Below are 19,592 nucleotides of genomic sequence, written 5' to 3'. Positions count from 1 at the left end.
GCTTCACATGCACTTAACAAATCATCCTTCTTATAAATCTTATCCATATAATGTAGAGTCTGCAGACCTTCTTCGGAGTCTAACTCTTCCAATTCCAGCTCAGAAAGCACTTTGCTCTGGATTTTACTATCATAGGGTAGACATAAGGTAGAGAAAGAGCCAATGCCATACCTTGTTTTCTCTTTCCCAAGGCAGTTTCCTTAGTCCACATAACTACTGCACTTCCCCATTGGTCGTACGATCCCCTTTCAGAAAATAAGGGATAGTCATATCCGGCCATCTTTATCCAAGGTTCAGCCATAAATCTTTGGGTTTTTTTCTTCTCACTCACACCTTGGTCTAGAAAAGTGTATCTTTCAACCCTTCATATTTGTACAGCAACCATCCTCTGCTACCATTTGTTAGACGTTTAGTTGCTGCTATACAGTCAAAAGTTCTGCTCCTTTTCACCAACACCTTTATTTCACTTCAACAGGCTCTGCACAAAACTCTAACATCACATCACCTGACACAAAGGCCACCTGAAGCCCCTTTACATATCAGTGTCAATTATTGGATACTTAACATAAATGAGACAACTAATGTCTCTTAACCCATTACTTAACACAGTTTGCGTAACAGCATGTCTTTTGGGACTTCTTTCGGAAGGTCGCTGCAGATTTAATGGGCCTTCTGCATCATATGGACTCCATGATATAATTTCACGGTTAATAAAACATACAGCCTTATTAATGGGGACAGGGAGTACAAAAGCAAGGTTACGTTGAACTTCCCAAAATGAAAAAGCAGATTGTGGACAGGGGATAGTAGGTTTCAGTTGATCTCTCCTCCCTTGTCTGTGACAATAGTTTTTAAATTTATGGAGGCAAACTGGCAATTGGAACCCTCCCCGAGATGAGCATAAATAATTTCAGCTTATGATACACTCCAGCCTGTTGTGAAGATGAAATTCACAGCTGCTGACACACAGGAGCAATAAAGGCTCCGAGTGTTGAACATTGTGTCTTCACAGTTCATTCAGAAGCTGCAGCTGGAGAAAGGGGGCGTGGCTTTCCAGCGGCCACGTGGCCTCTTATCCCGAATTCACCAATCAGCAACCGAGCAGACGGTCCGCCACTCACCCCGCTGATATTTTCTTCTATTATCTAACATACTAAATACCTATACATATACAGCAGCGCCAAACAGTTATAAAATATAGATATAAATCAGATCCTGCTCGTTGAAGGTTAGAAACAATTAACTGAGGGTCGGGGGACACTGAATGACACCATTGCGCTCCGGGTCAGAGGGTATCATGCGGCGGGAGAGGGGCGTAGAGAGCTGTTTGATTGACGGCCGGATTCTCCATTGGGTTGCTGGGTCCTGCATGTCCACACGTCAGAGCCGGCGCGGGGCGGCCAACGGAGGAGGCAGGGCTCAGACAATCGGGTTGGGCGGACCGGCGGTGATGGGCGGGCTCCCGATGGGGACCGAGCCAATCGCGTTCGGCGGACGGGTGGTGATGGGCGGACTCCCGATGGAGGCCGAGCCAATCGGGTTGGGCGGACGGGTGGTGATGGGCGGGCTCCCGATGGGGGCCGACCCAATCGGGTTGGGCGGACCGGCGGTGATGGGCGGGTTCCCGATGGGGGCCGAGCCAATCGGGTTGGGCGGACCGGCGGTGATGGGCGGGTTCCCGATGGGGGCCGAGCCAATCGGGTTGGGCGGACCGGTAATAATGGGCGCGGCTTCGCTCCTTTCGACGATGGAGTGAAAGAACAAAAGAAGAAAAAAAATAATCCAGGGGCGCTGGCGCTTTTGTAGAAAGAAAAATATTTTTTTTAAACAGATCAAAAGCTTTATTATTTAATGAGGAACCGATATTTAATGCTAGGCTTGCCCTGTTAATGTTATAACAATGCCGAGTAGTACAGTGTTTACAGACATGGAGAGGGAGGATGGTGAGTCTGGGCCTCTCCACATCGCCATGGAGCAGCTCACCGTGTTCGGCCTGGAGGAGCTGCCGCCTCCTCCTCGGCCTTCTCCACCCGGGCAGCATGGCCGGGGCCTGGAGGGCGAGGCTCTCGCTTCATCTTCGCCGCCTCCTCCTGGCGCCGGGGGGGAGCCGCTGCCCATGCCCGGACCGCCGCACCTCCTGCAGGGCCCGGTGAGCGGGAGTCAGTCCGCTTGTCCCTGCCCGGCCTCGGCCGGAGGCGGCCTGCCCCTCGTCTCTTCCGTCCTGGCTCTGTTCGAGGCCGAGCAGATCCAGCTCCAGCAGCAGCAGCCTCGAAAGAAGAGCGTCAACATGACCGAGTGCGTGCCGGTCCCCAGCTCCGAACATGTCGCCGAGATCGTGGGCAGGCAGGGTGAGTGTGTCCCGGTCCCTGTACCTTCCACCCGCTCTCCCTGTCTGTCCCTGTTCTGAACCTCCCACTCTTTGTCCATCACCCCTTCCAGTGTGCTTCCCTCTTCCCCTCCAATCCTTGGGACACTACTGCCTCTCCCTCTCTTTCCCCATCTTGTTTTCTGCCCTTTCCTCCTCCCACCATGCCTGCCCTCTTTGTTTGCTTGACTCTTCACCCACCCCCTTGTCCTTTTTGTTCTTCCAGTTCATTTTTATCCTCTGTATCGAAGAGCAAGATGGACAGTTTGAATTTTTTAAAAACATTTTTTTATTCCCCCTTTTCACATTTTCTCCCAAATTTACACCAACCAACAATAAACAATAATCAGGAACTAATATGTCAATCCCCATAATAAGAACAACGATCCCATCCTCCCACCAAACCCCAAACATTAGCCCGCATGTTCACGTAGACAGATGACAAAAAGGAATCGGGGATCACCCATAGTCGCCATTAACGCACACAGCCCCCCACCCACACGCAACAACTAATTTTCTATGTTATCCAGTTCTTGAAAGTGCATAATGAATAATGGCCATGAATTGTAGAATCCCTCCATTCTTCTCCTCAGTTCACATTTAACCTTCTCAAGAGTCAAGAATTTCAACAGGTCCCCCTGCCACGCCAGGGCACTATCAGGATCCGCCTTCGGGCAATCAACTAGGCGAAGGCTACAACATGTGCCTCCGCACCCGTTTCCAGCCCTGGCTGGTCCGACACCCTGAATATGGCCTCCCGGGGGGCCGGGTCCAGTTTCACGTGCACCACTTTAGAAATTACCCTAAAAGCCTTGCAGTAATCGTCTAGCTTTGGACAGGACCAAAACATGTGAACGTGATTAGCCCCCCCCCCCCCCCCCCCCCCCAAAACATTCACACACATCTTCTACTACTTTAAAGAATCGGCTCATCCTCGTGAGGTGTGCTGTGTTTACCACCTTCAGCTGTATCAGCCCTCGCACCAGAACTCCTCCTCCATATCCTCTCCCAACTCTTCTTCCCACTGCTTTGATCCTTTCCAGTGGTGCCTTCTCTTCCATAATAGCTCTGTAAACCGCTGACACTACTCCCTTCTCCAGGCCCCCTGTCGTCAGCAGCTCCTCCAGCAATGTGGAGGTCGGCTCCACCGGGAAGCTCTATCTCCTTTCTGGCAAAATCTTGAACCTGCATGTATCTAAATATTTCCCCCTGCTCCAACCCATACTTTGCTTCCAGCTCCTTCAGTCCTGCAAACCGACCCCGAAGAAACAAATCTTTTAGTGTCTTAATCCCCATTTCCAAAAATTTCCATCCCACCTCCCTGGCTCAAATGTGTGGTTCCCCCGAATCGGCATTTCCCTTGACCCTGCCCAGCACGAAGTTGCCGAAACTGCCTCCAAATTCTCAATGAAACTATTATTACCGGGCTCCCTGAGTATTTCCCCGGGGCTATCTGGAGCGGCGCTGTTGCTAGTGCTTTTAATCCTGACCCCCTGCACAAACTCTCCTCCATTCTGACCCACTGGGAATCAAGCCTTCTGACCCAGGACAGTTTGAATTTTAATGCAGAAAACTCATGTCTCCCCCTGCCCCCCCCCCCCCCCCCCCCAACTTCCTGATCTGTTGGAAAATGCATTTTGAGCAGAATGCAACATAATACTTTCGATTTTCTGGTCGGATCCACTCCACGTTGGTTTAATTGTTTTATTCCGCGTCTAGTTTTTAGAAATAAATATTGCCAGATGCTTAAACAGCTTTCTGATCTGTTATAATTTTTTTTCAAATATAAATAGTCATTTTTCTGACTCCACTACTGCAAAAATATCACTCTTAACATGGCCTGTCCTGGACAAATAGCTAAGCACTTACGTGGGATGATGTTTATCGAAGTTATGCCAAGATTACAGAGCTCCATTGTATGTTTACCTGGATTTGGAGAGCTTGGTTTTTCATAAACTTTGACACCACATACAAGGATATGCAAGTATTTGTGCAATTTGCATTTATTTACAGGGATTTGGTAAGCAACAACAAAGGTGTGGATACCTATCTTAAACTTTAACACCAAAAGAAATCTACCCCCAAACTTAGCCTGCAAAAATAACTGAATGCTGTGAGCACATTTTTCTCAAGTTTCAGTTTGAATCATTCTCTATCTTGAGAATCCATTTGGTATCCACTCAGTTTTTGAGAGCTGTACGTCTGACTGGCAGGTGTGAAATCCAGGTATTGTAAGTCCTTGTATTCAAAATCAAAAGGTTTTTCTGAGTTAGGCAGAATGACTCAGAAAATTACCTAGCTTTGCAAATCTGCTGCATCAACAAGCATTCAGTCAGATACATTTTGTATACACTTATTGACATGCTAAAATGTGTAAATCTTTTTTTTCCAAAATTTAGGAAGGCCCAACTTGTTCTACATTAAAGCCACTTGCTGAATCAACCCGTTGAATGTTAAGTACATACAAACATTAGGAGTAGGCCATTCTAATCCAGTTGAGGCCTCAACTCTACTTTCTTGTCTACCCTGACACCCCCCCCCCGGTTAATCTGTCCAATTTAGCCTTAGAACTATTTAATAACTTTGTCTCTTACTGTTCTCTGGGATCTCTGATAGAAAACATTCTCCTCATTTCAGCTTTAAATGGGAGACCCTTAATTTTTAAACTGTGTCCCCTAGTTCTAGACTCCCCCCCCCCCCCCCCCCCCCCCAACAAGACAAAACATCTAACCTATCGTGTCCCCTCAGGATCTTTGCATGTTTCTTCCCTCCTCCAATGAGTATATGCCCAACCTTCTCAATGTTTCTTGATAAGTCAACCACTTAATCCAAGTAATCAACCTATTGAATCTTCCCTGAACAGCTTCCAATGCAAGATCTCCTTCCATGAGACCAAAATTGTACGAATACTCTACGTGCCGTCTTACCAATGACCTATACCCTTGCAGCAGACTTCCTTGCTTTTATTTCTCCATTTCCCTTTGCAATAAACAACAACAATTCAGTTCAATTCAACATTCCATTTGCCTTTCTACGTGCTTGCTATAAATGTATATTATTTGTGATTCATATACCAAGATGCCCAGATTCCTCTGTACCTCAGATTTGTGCAATTTCTACCCATTTAACTTGTACTGCTTTTCTGCTGTTCCTGCCAAAGTGAACCATGTTCACATTTTCCCACATTAGGTTCTTGTTTAATAAGGGGGATCAGGGGTTATGGGGAGAAGGCAGGAGAATGGGGATAAGAAACAAATCAGCCGTGATTGAATGGTGGAGCAGACCCGATGAGCTGAATGGCCTAATTCTGCTCCTATGTCTTATGGAGTATTGTGTACAGTTTTGTTCTCATTTGAAATAAGATACAATTACGTTTGAAGCTGTTCAGAGAAGGTTCACTCGACTCACTCCTGGGATGCATGGCTTGATGTGTAGAAATGCTGAACAGGTTGGGCCTGCACCCATTGGAGTTTAGAAGATTGAGAGGTGATCTTATTGAAACATACAAGATCCTGAGGGGACTTGATAGGGCAGATGCTGGAAGGATGTTTCGCCTTGTGGGAGAAACTAGTACTGGGGGATGGGAAGAATTTTTTACCTCTGGTTGTTATCCTGTGGAATTCTCATCCACAGAGCAGTGGAGGCTGGGTCATTGAATTTATTCAAGGCTGAGTTTGAATTTTGAAAGATAAGGGAGTCGGGTTAATCAGGGTAGACGGGGAAAATGGAGTCCGTAACATGAGAACATCTTAATACCCTGAAATATTCCTTAACTCCAGCACTCTCCAACCTTCAAAGCCAAGGATTGCTTGATATTACCTAGCCATCACACTGTAATGTGCTGTTCTCGTTTTAAATGTGTTTTTTCAATTAAAAGAAAAATACTTGCACTGTGTTTATAAACAAACATATATTAAACCTTTTATTGTGTGGTAGTGCAGTGCTTCCTGGTTTTGTTGTTGCATTCCCACTCATGGTTCCATTTATGAACTGAACAGGTCTATAGGATTGATATGAAACTAGAAAAACCTGCAGCTCAAGTCAACCGCGCGGCTCAAAAGTTTCTGTTTTAATAGAAACTTTTATAGCTTGAATGAGGAAATATATTGCTTTTGGGAGGATGCAAAATGACTTTTAATTGAAGAGGTCACTGTTTAGTTACATTAGGAAATAATCAATTCCCTGATTAGGAGCCATTTTTAGGAAAGATTTGTGTTTCACGTGCTGCAGTGCCTTTCATGATCACTGTCATCTCAAAATGCTTTACAGTCAATAAAGCACTTTGAAGTGTTGTTGCTGTTGCAACGTAGGAAATGGGGCGGCCTGTCTGCACACACCAAGCACTTGTAAGCAATTTTTGTGACAAAAACAGAAAATGTTGGAAAATCTCAGCCGGTCTGACAGCATCGTTGAGAGAGAGCACAAAGGTTCAAAAAATGCTTTTGATGAAGAGTCATCCAGACTTGAAACATTAGCTCCCTTCTCTCTCCAGAGAGCTAATATTTCAAGGCAAGTAAGACCTCAGTTTAACATCTTTTGTCTGCCCCTCTAGAAATACCGCACTGGTGTATTAGCCTTTATTTTTGTGCCCAAGTGCATGGAATGGGCTGAATCTCATGTTCAAACCAGTTACTTGGGTTGCATCATATAATGTGCAACAAAGTTTTTTCTTTTAACATTGGTAATATGTCCTCTATTGCAAAGGGAGAATCAGTCATTGCCCATAAACTGCTTAAAAGAAGGCACTTGCGTCAAAGTTGTGCGCATAAGCCCCACATCAGAGATTTGAGGACATCCCTTCAGTCCAGTACTGCAGTTTAGGTGGTGTTATCAAGTGAGCCGTTAAACTGACTTCTCGTGGGCGCAATAGATATGAATGGTTCAAAGAAAAGCGGAGAGATACTCCTGTTTCCTGAAGAATTGTGGCCTTTATCCCGTATCACTATCTGGTGAAGTATTTCACTGATATTTGTGGAACCTTGCTTTGTGTGATATTGGCTACTATATTTTCCCACAATACAACAAAGACTACACTTCAAGTATTCCATCGATTCTGTGCACTGCCTTGGGACATTGTGCAATTGTGAAATGTGTTTATGTAAATTTGTGCTCTAAGGAAATGAGGTCTACTTGAATGCTATTTTAAGATGGAATTTAAAGAAAAATTGGTATCCTAAGCTTCTGCGGTTTTTCCTATCTTTAATAAAGAAGGAAGAGTTCTGCTAGTTCGTGCTAGGCTTGGCTTGCCCAGCCCAAACACTTAACTGGTTAAGGAATCGGGATGGTCCCAGTTTCAATCCATAGCATCTGCTGAGTTTACTAAGTAAAGGTGCTACATAGCCTTTCAGATAAGGAGAAGGAAAGTGTCCCTGGTTCTCAACATTTACAAATATGTCATGAACTTTTACAAGTACTTTTTTTTTTCCTTTTTCGTGCGGTAAATGTTGCTGGCAAGGCAAGTTGTTACCATCCCTAATTGCCCTTGAAATGTCTGTGGTAAAATTGCTGCCTTGATGTGCTGCAGCCAATTTGGCCTAACTACATCCAGTGATGCCAGCAAGTTCCACGATTTTGACCCAGCAACCGTGAAAGAATGATATAGTTTTATGTCAGGGTGCTAACTGAGTTGGAGGGCAGCCAGGGGCTTTTGGGTGGTAATGCTTGCATGCGTCTTACTGCAGTCTATGCAGCTGGTGGAAAAAGTGAATATTTAAGGAGCTGGATGGTACTGACCAGGAGGACTGCTTTGTCCTGGATGGTGTCGAGCTTCTCAAGTGTTGGAGCAGTATTCTCTCACTCCTGGTTTGTACCTTGCAGGTGGTAGGCAGGTTTTGGGGAGTTGAGTGTTTGAGTTATTTGCTGCTGAATTCCAAGCCTCTGGTCTGCTCTTCTATTTATATGGCTGGTCCAGTTATCTATTGGGTTCTTGGTAATCCCCAGAATGGTGATCATGGTGGGTGGAGTTCAGTGATGGTAATGTGATGAATGTTGATGGTAATTTGTTTAATTCGGTCTTGTTGGATTGAGGTGGTATCATTTCTTGGCACTTTGTTGCGCAAACGGTAGTTGCCACTTTCAGGCTAGGCCTGAATGTTGTTCAGGACTGGCTGTGTGTGGACATGGACTGCTTCAGCATGCCATGTATGCCAACTGGTCAAATAGAACTATGTAGTTGAGTAGCCTGTTGAGTTCAAGGTTTTGGGGCACTTGCATTCTGGAAGGTAGTCAGGACCTGTGGAACCTATTACAAGTGAAGATTCAGGAATTGAGAAGTAAATTGCCAGACAAAGGAAGAGGAAATTTCCTTTTAAACATTTGCTGTCAATGTATTGGGCATAAACTGAACAATTTGAGATGTGTGGGTGGCACGGTAGCACAGTGGGTAGCACTTGCTTCACTATTCCTTGGAGCCGGATTCGATTCCTGGCTTGGGTCACTGTCTGTGTGGAGTCTGCACGTTCTCCCTGTGTCTGTGTGGGTTTCCTCCTGGGTGCTCCGGTTTCCTCCCACAAATCCCGCAAGGTGTGCTGTTAAGTGAATTGGATATTCTGAATTCTTCCTCTGTGTACTCGAACAGGCGCCGGAATGTGGTGACTAGGGGCTTTTCACAGTAATTTCAGTGCAGTGTTAATGTAAGCCTACTTGTGACAATAAAGATTATTATATTAAATGATCTTCCATTGCTGTCTTCCTTGTCTATTACCCCTGTGATCATTCGCACAGCTGTGGAAATAGAATAATGTTTGTGGCTGGAAATAGCTCACCTGGAGGTTAGTGACATATACAATAGCAAGTAAAGGGAGATTTGGGGAGGAAAAGAAACTGGATGCTAACTTCTGTACATTCCTTGTTTTCTTGGTTTGAAAAGAAATTTGGTCAGATGGAGGTAGCGACTCTTCAGTCGCTATTGTAACTTTTTAGAAAATAAGTGTGGGTCTATTTTTGTGCTAAAGATGCTGTGTGAATCCAAGTTGTTTTAGCTTTTTGACATAGCATTGTCAAATACTACTTCTGCTTTTGAGGTTGAGAGCATCCAATATTATTCCTGTTTTAGCTGTCTTGTCCATGTCAGGACTAAGGTGATTTTGAAGCCGGTTTTGACAATTTAAAAGTAAATATCAGTGGGTTCGTTTTTGTTTTGAACAAAGCAACTCTCCCTTGATAAGCTGCATCGTTTGTTTGCTGCTTTTTTTAAAAAAAATTTAAATTGTTGTTTGCACTGCTGATTTCTTTGCCTGTCAGTGCATCAGAGGAAGAAAGTATTTGTATATGTATGCAGCTTCATTAGAAATCTGTCTCCAGTGAGACTCGTTAAGTTCAAGCTTTGAAATGTTTGTTGTGAATAGGTCTAGCATATGTATGTGTGTTATGTTCAATACTAGTGTAGCAATGTTTCATCAGTTTGGAGGAATTGTAAATATTGTTTTGATAGATGCACTCTTTTCTAAAAAGAAATCCCATTCCCAAAAATGCCTTGTTACACTTTGTTCCTGACTTCCTGTTGTGGTTCAGAGTGCTGATCATGTTCAGAGAAGCTTGGCTTGCAGCATACCTCCTCCCTCAAACAGAATCAGGCACCAGAATTATGTTGTGTGTGTGGGGTTGAGTTGAAATGCATTCTTGTGGTTCCTTACCCTTTTTATTATACTGTCTTGTTTCTTTGTCTGTATACTTGCTCCTCTCGGGAGCAGTTGTGATAATTGTACTGTTGCCTTTCTAGGATATCAATTGATGGAGAAAATGAAAAGTGAAAACTATTTGGAAATGTTTCTGTATTTTTTAAGCTGATTCTATGCTATTTCTAGCTTTACTGATTATGATGACTGAAACTTGTAATTTGATGCTCCATAAAACTAAACTGTATTAACTAGTTCAGTCAGCAGTATTAACTATTAATGTCACTATATTTTATTATCATAGAATCCCTACAGTGCAGAAGGAGGCCATTCGGCCCATCGAGTCTGCACCGACCCTCTGAAAGCACCCCCTACCTAGGCTCTAAACCTCACTTAGAGCTAATTTAGCATGGCCGATCTACCTAATCTGCACAGATTTGGATTTTGGGAGGAAACTGGAGCACAGTGGGAGAAAATGCAAACTCCACACGGACAGTCACCCAAGGCCGGAATTGAACCCAGGTCCCTGGCACTGAGGTTGCAATGCTAACCACTGTGCCAGCGTGCTGCCCTGGCTTGTAAACCACAAATATTTAAGCAGGCCTAGCATGTACACATTGCATCTATTTTAGCTAAATAAAGTAAGCAACATTTACACTTTCAAACGTTTTCAAACAAAATGTTTGGCAGTTAACTGTCAGTCACCATTAACTGGTGCGTTCTCCATGGCAATACCTCTACCAATCAATCTGACAACCAATTGGTTTTTTTTCTCTTACAAAATAAAGTTGTTTCCCTTGAAATTGGTATTCTTGTGAATGCAAGATGAAAAGCTTTGATAAAATGTCTTTCTTCAGCAACAATCAAGTTCTGTATTGTTTAGATGAAAGCAAAATACTGTGGATGCTGAAGATCTGAAATTATAGTGTTCTGGAAAAACTCTTTTTCTCACCTGAGGAAGGAGCAGTGCTCCGAAAGCTCGTGTGAAACAAACCTGTTGGACTTTAACCTGGTGTTGTAAGACTTCTTACTGGAAAAACTCAGTAGGTCTGACAGTATCTGTAGAGAGAGCGGAGTTAAAATTTTGAGTCCGTTCCAAAGGAGAATTATATCTGATTCAACGTTAACTCTGTTCTCTCTCCACAGGCTCTGCCAGACCTTACTGAGCTTTTCAGCACTTCTCTAATTTGTTTTAAGAAATAAAATCAAAGCAAAACTTTATAACAGTTTAATAACTTAATTTGTTACTTTGAGAGCTTCAGAATATTTAGCAGTTATTGTATCCGATGTCTGCAAATGGTTTACCAAACCCTAACTCGCACTAAGTCCCATTCAACCATCACCCCTTTGCTCACTGAATGTGTTGACTTTCACTATCTGGTAATGTCTATTTAAGAATTCTTATTCACATTTACTAATTCTTCCTTTGGCAGCCACCTTCCATGCCCACGATCCTTGCCTCTTCCCTTTCTTTAAGATGTTCCTTGAACTGAGAACTCCTGCGTTTCAAATGGTAGACCGGAGGTTCCTTTCCCAGTGACTGAGAACTCTGTTTTTGAGGGCTGCAATGGCACTGCAGCTTCTGGTGTCTCACTTGTTCTAAAATCCAGAAGTTGTGAGGCGCTGCCCCACGCTGATGCTCCCACTGTTCCGATGCTTAAAGCAGCAGGATTCATTAGTTGGAGAATTTTGTGCACTTGCCCACAACTTGCATGGATTGTTTTATATACAAACAATTCGGACTTATTGTTGCGCCTCTTTTTTTTTTATGCTCAAGTTTCCTTTGTCCTTTCAAATAAATCAAGCATCCTCATCAAATCTATTAAAAATGAAAAAGCAACATCTTCAATTTTTTCTGTTTGTGATTTCAAATCCAACTTCCAGTGAAATAAACAAATTGTCAGTGGGCAAACAGCAAATCACAATTAACCAAAACTCCCAATTGCTGTCTTTTTGTACTTGTGTAGGTTTTAGTGATTCTTCCATACTTTTATCTGAATGTCAGTTTTGCTACATTAATGACTAAAATGGGTATGGTACAGTAAATGTAGTAGTTGCAAAACAGGTAATTGAGAGAAGTCAAAACAGGTAATTGAGAGAATTTAAAATAAAATCTAAACCCCTAGCCTCCATAATAACCACATTGTCAAAATTCAAACCAATTCATTAATGTAATTTCACAGAATAAAATCTGTCCTTGCCCGATCTGGCCGACATGTGGCTCCAGGCCCAACCCAAAACAGAAGTTTAAAAATAAAATACATTAAAGTGGCCCAGCATATTTCCACAAATAATATGGGCTTGAACAATTTGAGAACAGCAAGTAGGTGGACATTATAAATCCCAGTGTACACATTCCAAACATTTTTAAGCATGTGACCCTTGGCTCGCAGTTTTTCTTGGAAGACAGGTGTTTGTTGCCCATCCCCGATTGTCCTCGAAGGTTATGATGAATCGGATCCAACTACATAAAGTCATACAAAAACTAGAATGCCCAATTTGATTATAGCAGACTTGTGAAATGAGTGAGCTTGGCATGGCGAAATGGGCACAAAAGCAACTGTGGGGAAATAGCAATATGTTTTTAAATGAATCATATAATCTCTTTGAAGAGAAGGAAACAATACATGGATAAATAGAGTTTGGACATCTGCTAAGGGGAAATGCCCAAGTAATAAAAAATTAAGGCGAATTAGACAGCGAAATCAAAGTTGAAGAAACATCAAAAAGCAGGTAAATAAAAGATGGATTTGGGAAAGGGTAAATTCGAAATTAAGTGAGGTGAGTGAAAACGCAATGGCTTACCAGGAAAGTTTCTTTAAAAGTTTGCCGGAAGGAAGATGAGTGCCAAAATCAAGGGTTAGATTCTTGGATCCAGAGGAAGGAAGTCACCACGGCCCTAGAAACTCTAGCTCATTGGTTTAATGACTATGGCGTAATGCCGCGGAGTGGACAGTGACCAATATAGTGCCTGTTTTATAAAAGGAATGAGGCCACTTAATCATTGGATCACTACAGTGCAGAAGGAGGCCATTCAGCCATTGAGTCTGTATGGACCCTCGCACCTGATCTAGGCCCCTCCCCTGCCCTATCCCCATAATCCACCTAACTTTCACATCTTTAGACTATAGGAGGAAACCAGAGCACCCGGAGCAAACCCATGCAGGCTAGTTAGCTTAATGTGGGGAAGAAATTAATTAAATTACTGTGAATCTGGCTCAGACTTGTGAAGGGATGGTCAGAATTCTGAGGGTGAAATAAAAATTGTAGATGGGAGTGGGGAATGCAGTAGATGAGTATATCTGGGCTTTAGGAATGCCTTTGCCTGGGTACCACACAATAGATTACTAGAGAAGAACTGACGTGTATGGACTTTGGGAGAATGAATGCAGAATTGGACAGTTGGAAGGGTGTAGTGGTATCTCTTGGGGCTCAATTCTGGGATCACTTCTGATTTTTTTGTTAAAGTTTTACCTATTAACAAACAACCAACAAAAACACAAGAATGCAAATAGTACAAAGATAAGAAACGAACTTAACTCTAAACCTAAAATCCATTACAGTGTCTAGATCTTTGAGAAAGAAATAAACGGTTACCATCTCGGGTAGAATCTCTCCTGTGAGCCCCTGATGGTGAATTTTATTTATGTACAAAAAGACGTCACAACTCCTAAACAGCCAGAGGCACTAGGCAGATTGGGGGAGCTCCAACCGAGCAGTATCTGCCTCCGGGCTATCAGTCGGGAAAAGGCGATAATGTACGCCTCTACCCCAAAGTGAACTGCTGGTGAGTCCAAACCCCCAAATATGGCCACCAACTAACATGGGAGTAATTCCAAATGGAGCATGGTACTAAAAAAGGAAGCCCAGAAGCTGGCGAGTCTGGGGCAGGACCAAAACATACGTTTGTGAACTGCGGGGGCGAGCGAATAGAGGTCACATCTGTTTCTAACATTCCTCCTTGCCTTTTTGGCCAAGAATATCCTGTGTAATATCTTGAACTGAATTAGGCTCGACTGGGCACATGACATAGAGTTGACACCACGCCTTGCTAGTGAGTATGGGGCCCATTCACTCTCCCAATTCGCCTCACCCTGGTAATCGGTAAGATGAGAGTCTGTGATAGACCCCCTGCCTAGCTGGGCTGAGGACCGAATCCACTCCAGCAAGGTGGAGCTAGAGGAAAGGGAGGGAAAGGTGTACGGGTGAAATTGCGAACTTGAAAGTAGTGTGAAAGAGAGTTGGGTAGCTGGAATTTGTGTGCTAATTCTCTGAAGTTGGCAAACCTTCCCTACATGAAAGTGCTCGAACTCCTTCAATTTTGAGTCCAGCCCAGAAGGCAAGAAAAGATGGTTATTACAAATTGGGACCAGTGAAGACTAGGATAGGGGTTGAAAATGTTGTTGGAACTGTTTCCAGATTTTGAGGAGACCACCACCAGGTTCAAGGATAACCTAGTGGGAGAAAAAGGGCAATGGTGCAGTAACTATGGCAAGGAGAGTGAATGTAGTGCAAGAGCGAGCCTCTATTTGTCCCCAGATTGAACCGGTATTGCTGATCCACTATAAGAGTTTCTTGGATAGTGGTAGCCCAGTACTAAAACAAGTTTGGGAGGCACAAGCCCACCGGTCTCCATATCCCCCTGGAGTACAACGCTGCGGATTTTTACCCACCCAAATAAAGGCAGATATTAATTTGTTAATCTTAATAAAAAAGGATTTGGGCAGGAAAATGGGGAGACATTGAAGGGATCACTTCTGATGACTGGGTATCAATGATTTAAATATAGGCCTAAAGAAAGTGGTGTCAAAGTTAGCAAATTATGCTAAAATGAGATGTATAGCTAATTATTTCGGACACTGAAAGATGCTGCAGAGGTATATTGATAGGGAAATGGATTGGAATTTGGCAAAATTCCATATCCGTAAATTAGTTAATGTATTTTCATATTTTTTCAAAAGAAACAGCTATTTTACTGTGAACAGAAGCATTTGGTGCTATGGAGGAACAGAGGGATTGGTGGTGTAGGGTTATGTGCTGTGATATTGCTTGTTTTAAATAAAAAAAATTGATAATCTGGGATTTTTCACAGGATTGCCAAACACCAAGGTCCAAGAGATGATGATGAGCCAAAATAAAATCTAACCACTTCAAGAATCTCACCTCTCCAAAATTTGTACCATGGATGTTTTACATCTACCACAGGCAGGAGTGACCTGGTCTAATGTCTTAAGCTAAAACATGGCACCTTTGACTGTACCACACTCAGTACTAGTTTCAGCCTAGTTTTTGTGCTGTATTCTGAGTGGAACCGAAACCCACAACAACTTTCATTTTCATAGTGCCTTTAATGTAAGAGTCAGGTTTTGGGAGTACCATAAAAGGGAGAGGGAATGTCCTGCCAGTGGTGGAACAAGGCAAGAGATGTGCCAGAGACCAAAATTGGAGGATAGCTAAGGGTTGGGTAGAGGCGAGGCCACAAGAATTTGAAACCGGGGTTAAGAATTTCGTTTCTGGACTGGGAGTCGAGTAGATAAGCAAGCATGGGTGAATTGGAATTGGTGCAAATTAGGGTGTAGGCCAAGTTTTGAGTTAGCTCACGTTTATGGAGAACCAACCAGAAGAATGTTCGAATAGTTGAGTCTACTAGCAACAAAGGTGTGTATGCGAAAAGCAAGTTGAAATGGGGATGGAGACATGCAATGCAATGAAATGGAAGTCAATAGAAGTGGATGAAAAGGATTTTGGTTCGGTCTCGGATGGGCTCCGAGGTTGTGAATGTTCTCCAACTCAGTTTCTAACTGGCCATAGAGAAGGATGGTGTTTGTGGTTAGGGAACCCAATTTGTGGCAGAAGCTGAAAGCAATCAATCTTCCCGGTAAGAAATTGCTCATCATAGAATTTACAATGCAGAAGGAAGCCATTCAGCCCATCAAGTTTGCACCGGTCCTTGGAAAGAGCGCCCCACTTGAGGCCACACCTATCCCCATAACCCAGCAACCCCACCCAACCCTGATGTTTGGTCAAGCTATCCAGCTCAAGAGTCCTTGTGTCTTAGGACTTGATATTGTTTAAAGATTGCCATTTTGTTCATACTGAAGTCATTCTATTACTATTTGGGCAGGACACATTCCAGTCCTGAGTGGCAAATGATGCGCATGAATTTGTGGACCAAGTCTTTCGTGTTTGCTTTGACATTTGAAGTATTAATACGTTGATTTTAAAGTCTTTTTTTTACTGTTGTACACGTAGGATTTATTTGCACTAGGATTTATTTGCACTATGAACTATTAGCTGTCTTGTTGATAAACGGGGTTATGTGACCAGTTAGTGTTTAACATGTGGATAATGGTCTATCAGAGCAGTATTATAATGATCAACGGTTAACCATTTCACACCTCTGCACAGTTCTAATGTATAGATGGACTTTTCCATTGATAGTAGCAAAGATTTAATCTATGGGTTGAGGACATTGGCCGATATCTTTGAGTGCTATGTCACATTTAAGCTGCGATTAATGTATTCTTTTTAAAAAACATTTAGAGTACCCAATTATTTTTTCCAATTAAGGGGCAATTTTAGCGTGGCCAATTCACCTAACCTGCACATCTTTGGGTTGTGGGGGCGAAACCCACGCAGACACTGGGAGTGACCCAGGGTCAGGATTCGAACCCGGGTCCTCAGCGCCGTAGGCAGCAATGCACTCTGTTAAGCCTTTAACTGAAACCTGAAAAGGGGTGCTCACCAATTTGGTGAATATTTGCAATCCCACTGCTTCTGTGCAGGAGTGAAAGTCAGATGGCAAAAGGTTTTTTTGGGTGGAGCTGGACTCTGCAGCTGCCATCCTGTATTTTCTGCCCCATCACACAGTTTTGAGGTAAGTGATGAATATTATTTTGAGTGGTTTACTTGGGAATACACAAATTGGCAACATGGATTCAGTAATGTGGACATAATCAAATCCAGTATTTGCATAAAGATAAAAGCAAATTGCTGCGGATGCTGGAATCTCAGCAAGTCTGACAGCATCTGTGGAGCGAGAAGGGAGCTATCATTTTGAGTTTGGACTCTTTGTCAAGTATTTACATGTTTCTGTGTTCCTATAGTTGCTGAGAATCCGCCTTCTGTCCATGTAACTATAAATTCAAAAGTAGATTGACATTTTAAGTTGATCCTAGTTTTATTTTATTCTGGCGACATAAAGGAATCTGAATTTTAGATTCTTTTCCTGCCGAAATCGTAGATTCAGTGCTGGAAAGTATAAAGCTGCTGACACAGCTACGGTGACTTTGAAGAAGCATTTTGCTCAGGACCTCTATCTATCCTATAAAGTACACTTGTAAAATCCTAACTTGATCTAGTTGTAGCATTTGATCTCATCTTTCTGACAAGGGCTTGCACATGTGTGCATGTTTCCTCAATCCATGTTTTTCTCACCTGGTTCCCTAACTCTGTCTCGGTTTAATATCAGATTTGTGCTCACTAAGCTGTGTTGCCTCTCATCCCAGCAACAACTTGATTTTATCTTTGTTTTCAACTATGCCTGCCCCTCCCCCATGACCCTGTCTTTCATTATCTCTCTAACCTGCCTTCAGCCCGACAGTTCTCATCTGTATCCCTTCAAGAATTGGACTTGATCCTCGAGATGCTGGAACAAGCTGCCTCTGCCTTCCTCCCCAAGTCCCAACCCATAATTGTACAGATGTAATTATTCAGTGCTGCGGTATAACATTTGTAATTTAAATTATTCTAGTGGATCAATCCACTGGAAATGTCTTTTAATGTATTTGTGTGTGTTTACACTTGCTCATCCCCAAAACTACCAACGTTCTGTTGTGCTGAACTCCTCTTTGAGCTATGTGGCCTTCCTGCCACTCTACATGTTGGTATGTTTGTGCAGGTTGATAGATTCTCCTGTAGTTTCAGTTGAACTAAGTAAAAGACTGGTTTACAGTGAGGTGTGCTGCGTCTCGTGTGACATTAGACCAAGTCTCAATTTGCGTAACTGCAGTATATTTACTATATATTTGCATGATGCTGGGCTGCCTTTAACCGTTTTGAAAATTTTTGCTCATTTGATCCTCTAGGTTCTGGTTTTGCATAAGTTTAGAAACAGTAAGTTTTTTTTTTACCATTTTTAATAAGATATGTTTCTGACTTTCTATTCAAAATTGCTCACAATGAACAGGTGTTGTGAATGGCATGCCTGGGCTTGGGAGCCTTTTCAAAGCTGTCATGCTCCAGATTTTGTCTAATGAGATTTTAGTTCCTGCTTCTCAAATTAAAATAAAGGAATCTGCATGTTTAATCTCTCCTAACACCATGATCAATTGTTGAGATATTCAAGGGATTTGTTTTTTTACCACAGCAGTCTGATTTAGGAATGGCTAATGCGTAGTCAGCTGCTACTTTTGAGGTGAGTTTCTGCCATTTTCAGAAGCAGTAAAACAGCACAGTCCTACAAATGTACAAAATATATATTTAGAAAATTAGCTTCATGGTGAAGGTATTTTCTTCACTCTTGAAAATTTTTATTTAAAATATGCAGTTTTTAATGGATTATGAAAGTCTAGTGTATGGGGAAATACTGTTTCCTAGAAATACACCTGAGTTTTCATCCTCTTTCTCCCTGTCCCAAATAATGTTCCCATTCCTCCCTACTCCATAACTAGTCTTCTATCTCCCTACTGAAATCGAGACTACAAATTCTTACTATTATAGTAACGATTTTTCTTTTAAACTGAGTACCCAATTCATTTTTTCCAATTAATGGGCTGCACATCTTTGGGTGGTGGGGGCGAAACCCACGTGAACACAACGAGAATGTGCAAATTCCACGCAGACAGTGAGCAGGGATCGAACCTGGGACCTCTGTGCCATGAGGAAGCAGTGCTAAACACTGTGCCACTGTGCTGCCCTTGCTATAATAAAGATTTGATCTCTAGGAGCCAGTATATATCAGACACCTTGTCTGGGTGTAGAAGATCCATGGCACTATTTGCTACCATATGCAAGTTCCCTGCCTAATTACATGCCCTCCTGATTTGAAGCTGTATCATTGTGTCTTTACTGTCACTAAGTCAAAACTCTGGGACTCCCTTCCTAGCAGCACCATGGGATACCTACACCAGATGGACTGCAGTAGTTTTTTAAAAAATATTTTTATTCTCCATTTTCACATTTTCTTCAGAATTTACACCCCACCAACAAACAGTAAACAGTAACAAATACAAAGTCAATCCCCTTAATAACAACAACGATCCCATCCTCCCACCACTCTCCAAACAACAGCCCACCTGACAATAGAAACATCAAATAAGACAAAACCTCCCAAGGAGGGGAAAAAAAGGAATCGGGAATTACCTATGGTCACCATTGACCTATATAGGCCACCCCCCCCCCCCCCCCCCCCCCAACCCCACGTAATATGCAACGCCATCCAATCCCAGAAAAAGTACCGCGAATGACGCCCATGAATTGTAGACACCCCCCCCATCCCAGACTCCTCCCCTCCACTTCCTCTTGTAAACACCTCTCCCCCCCCCCCCCCCCCCCCCCCCCCCCCCAACCTCTGTTCCTTCCCCCAACTTTTCATCCCCGGCTAGACTCAC

At 43.0% G+C, this 19,592-nt stretch overlaps 1 protein-coding gene across 1 annotated transcript in view; it reads left to right on the top strand.

The window, feature by feature from the left end:
* Window positions 1-1,715: 1,715 nt before the first annotated feature.
* Window positions 1,716-19,592, top strand: part of LOC119962649 (RNA-binding E3 ubiquitin-protein ligase MEX3C) — a 40,037-nt gene continuing 22,160 nt past the window's right edge. Inside the window, exon 1 of the mRNA XM_038790522.1 lies at window positions 1,716-2,348. Within this exon, the coding sequence (XP_038646450.1) occupies window positions 1,901-2,348 (448 nt within the window). The 5' untranslated portion in view covers window positions 1,716-1,900. The remainder of the gene's footprint in view (window positions 2,349-19,592) is intronic.

Source organism: Scyliorhinus canicula, chromosome 3 (genome assembly GCF_902713615.1).
Source record: "Scyliorhinus canicula chromosome 3, sScyCan1.1, whole genome shotgun sequence".
NCBI lineage: Eukaryota > Metazoa > Chordata > Chondrichthyes > Carcharhiniformes > Scyliorhinidae > Scyliorhinus > Scyliorhinus canicula.
The sequence above is the reverse complement of the archived record's forward strand: the minus strand, read 5'-3'. Positions and strand labels throughout refer to the sequence as shown.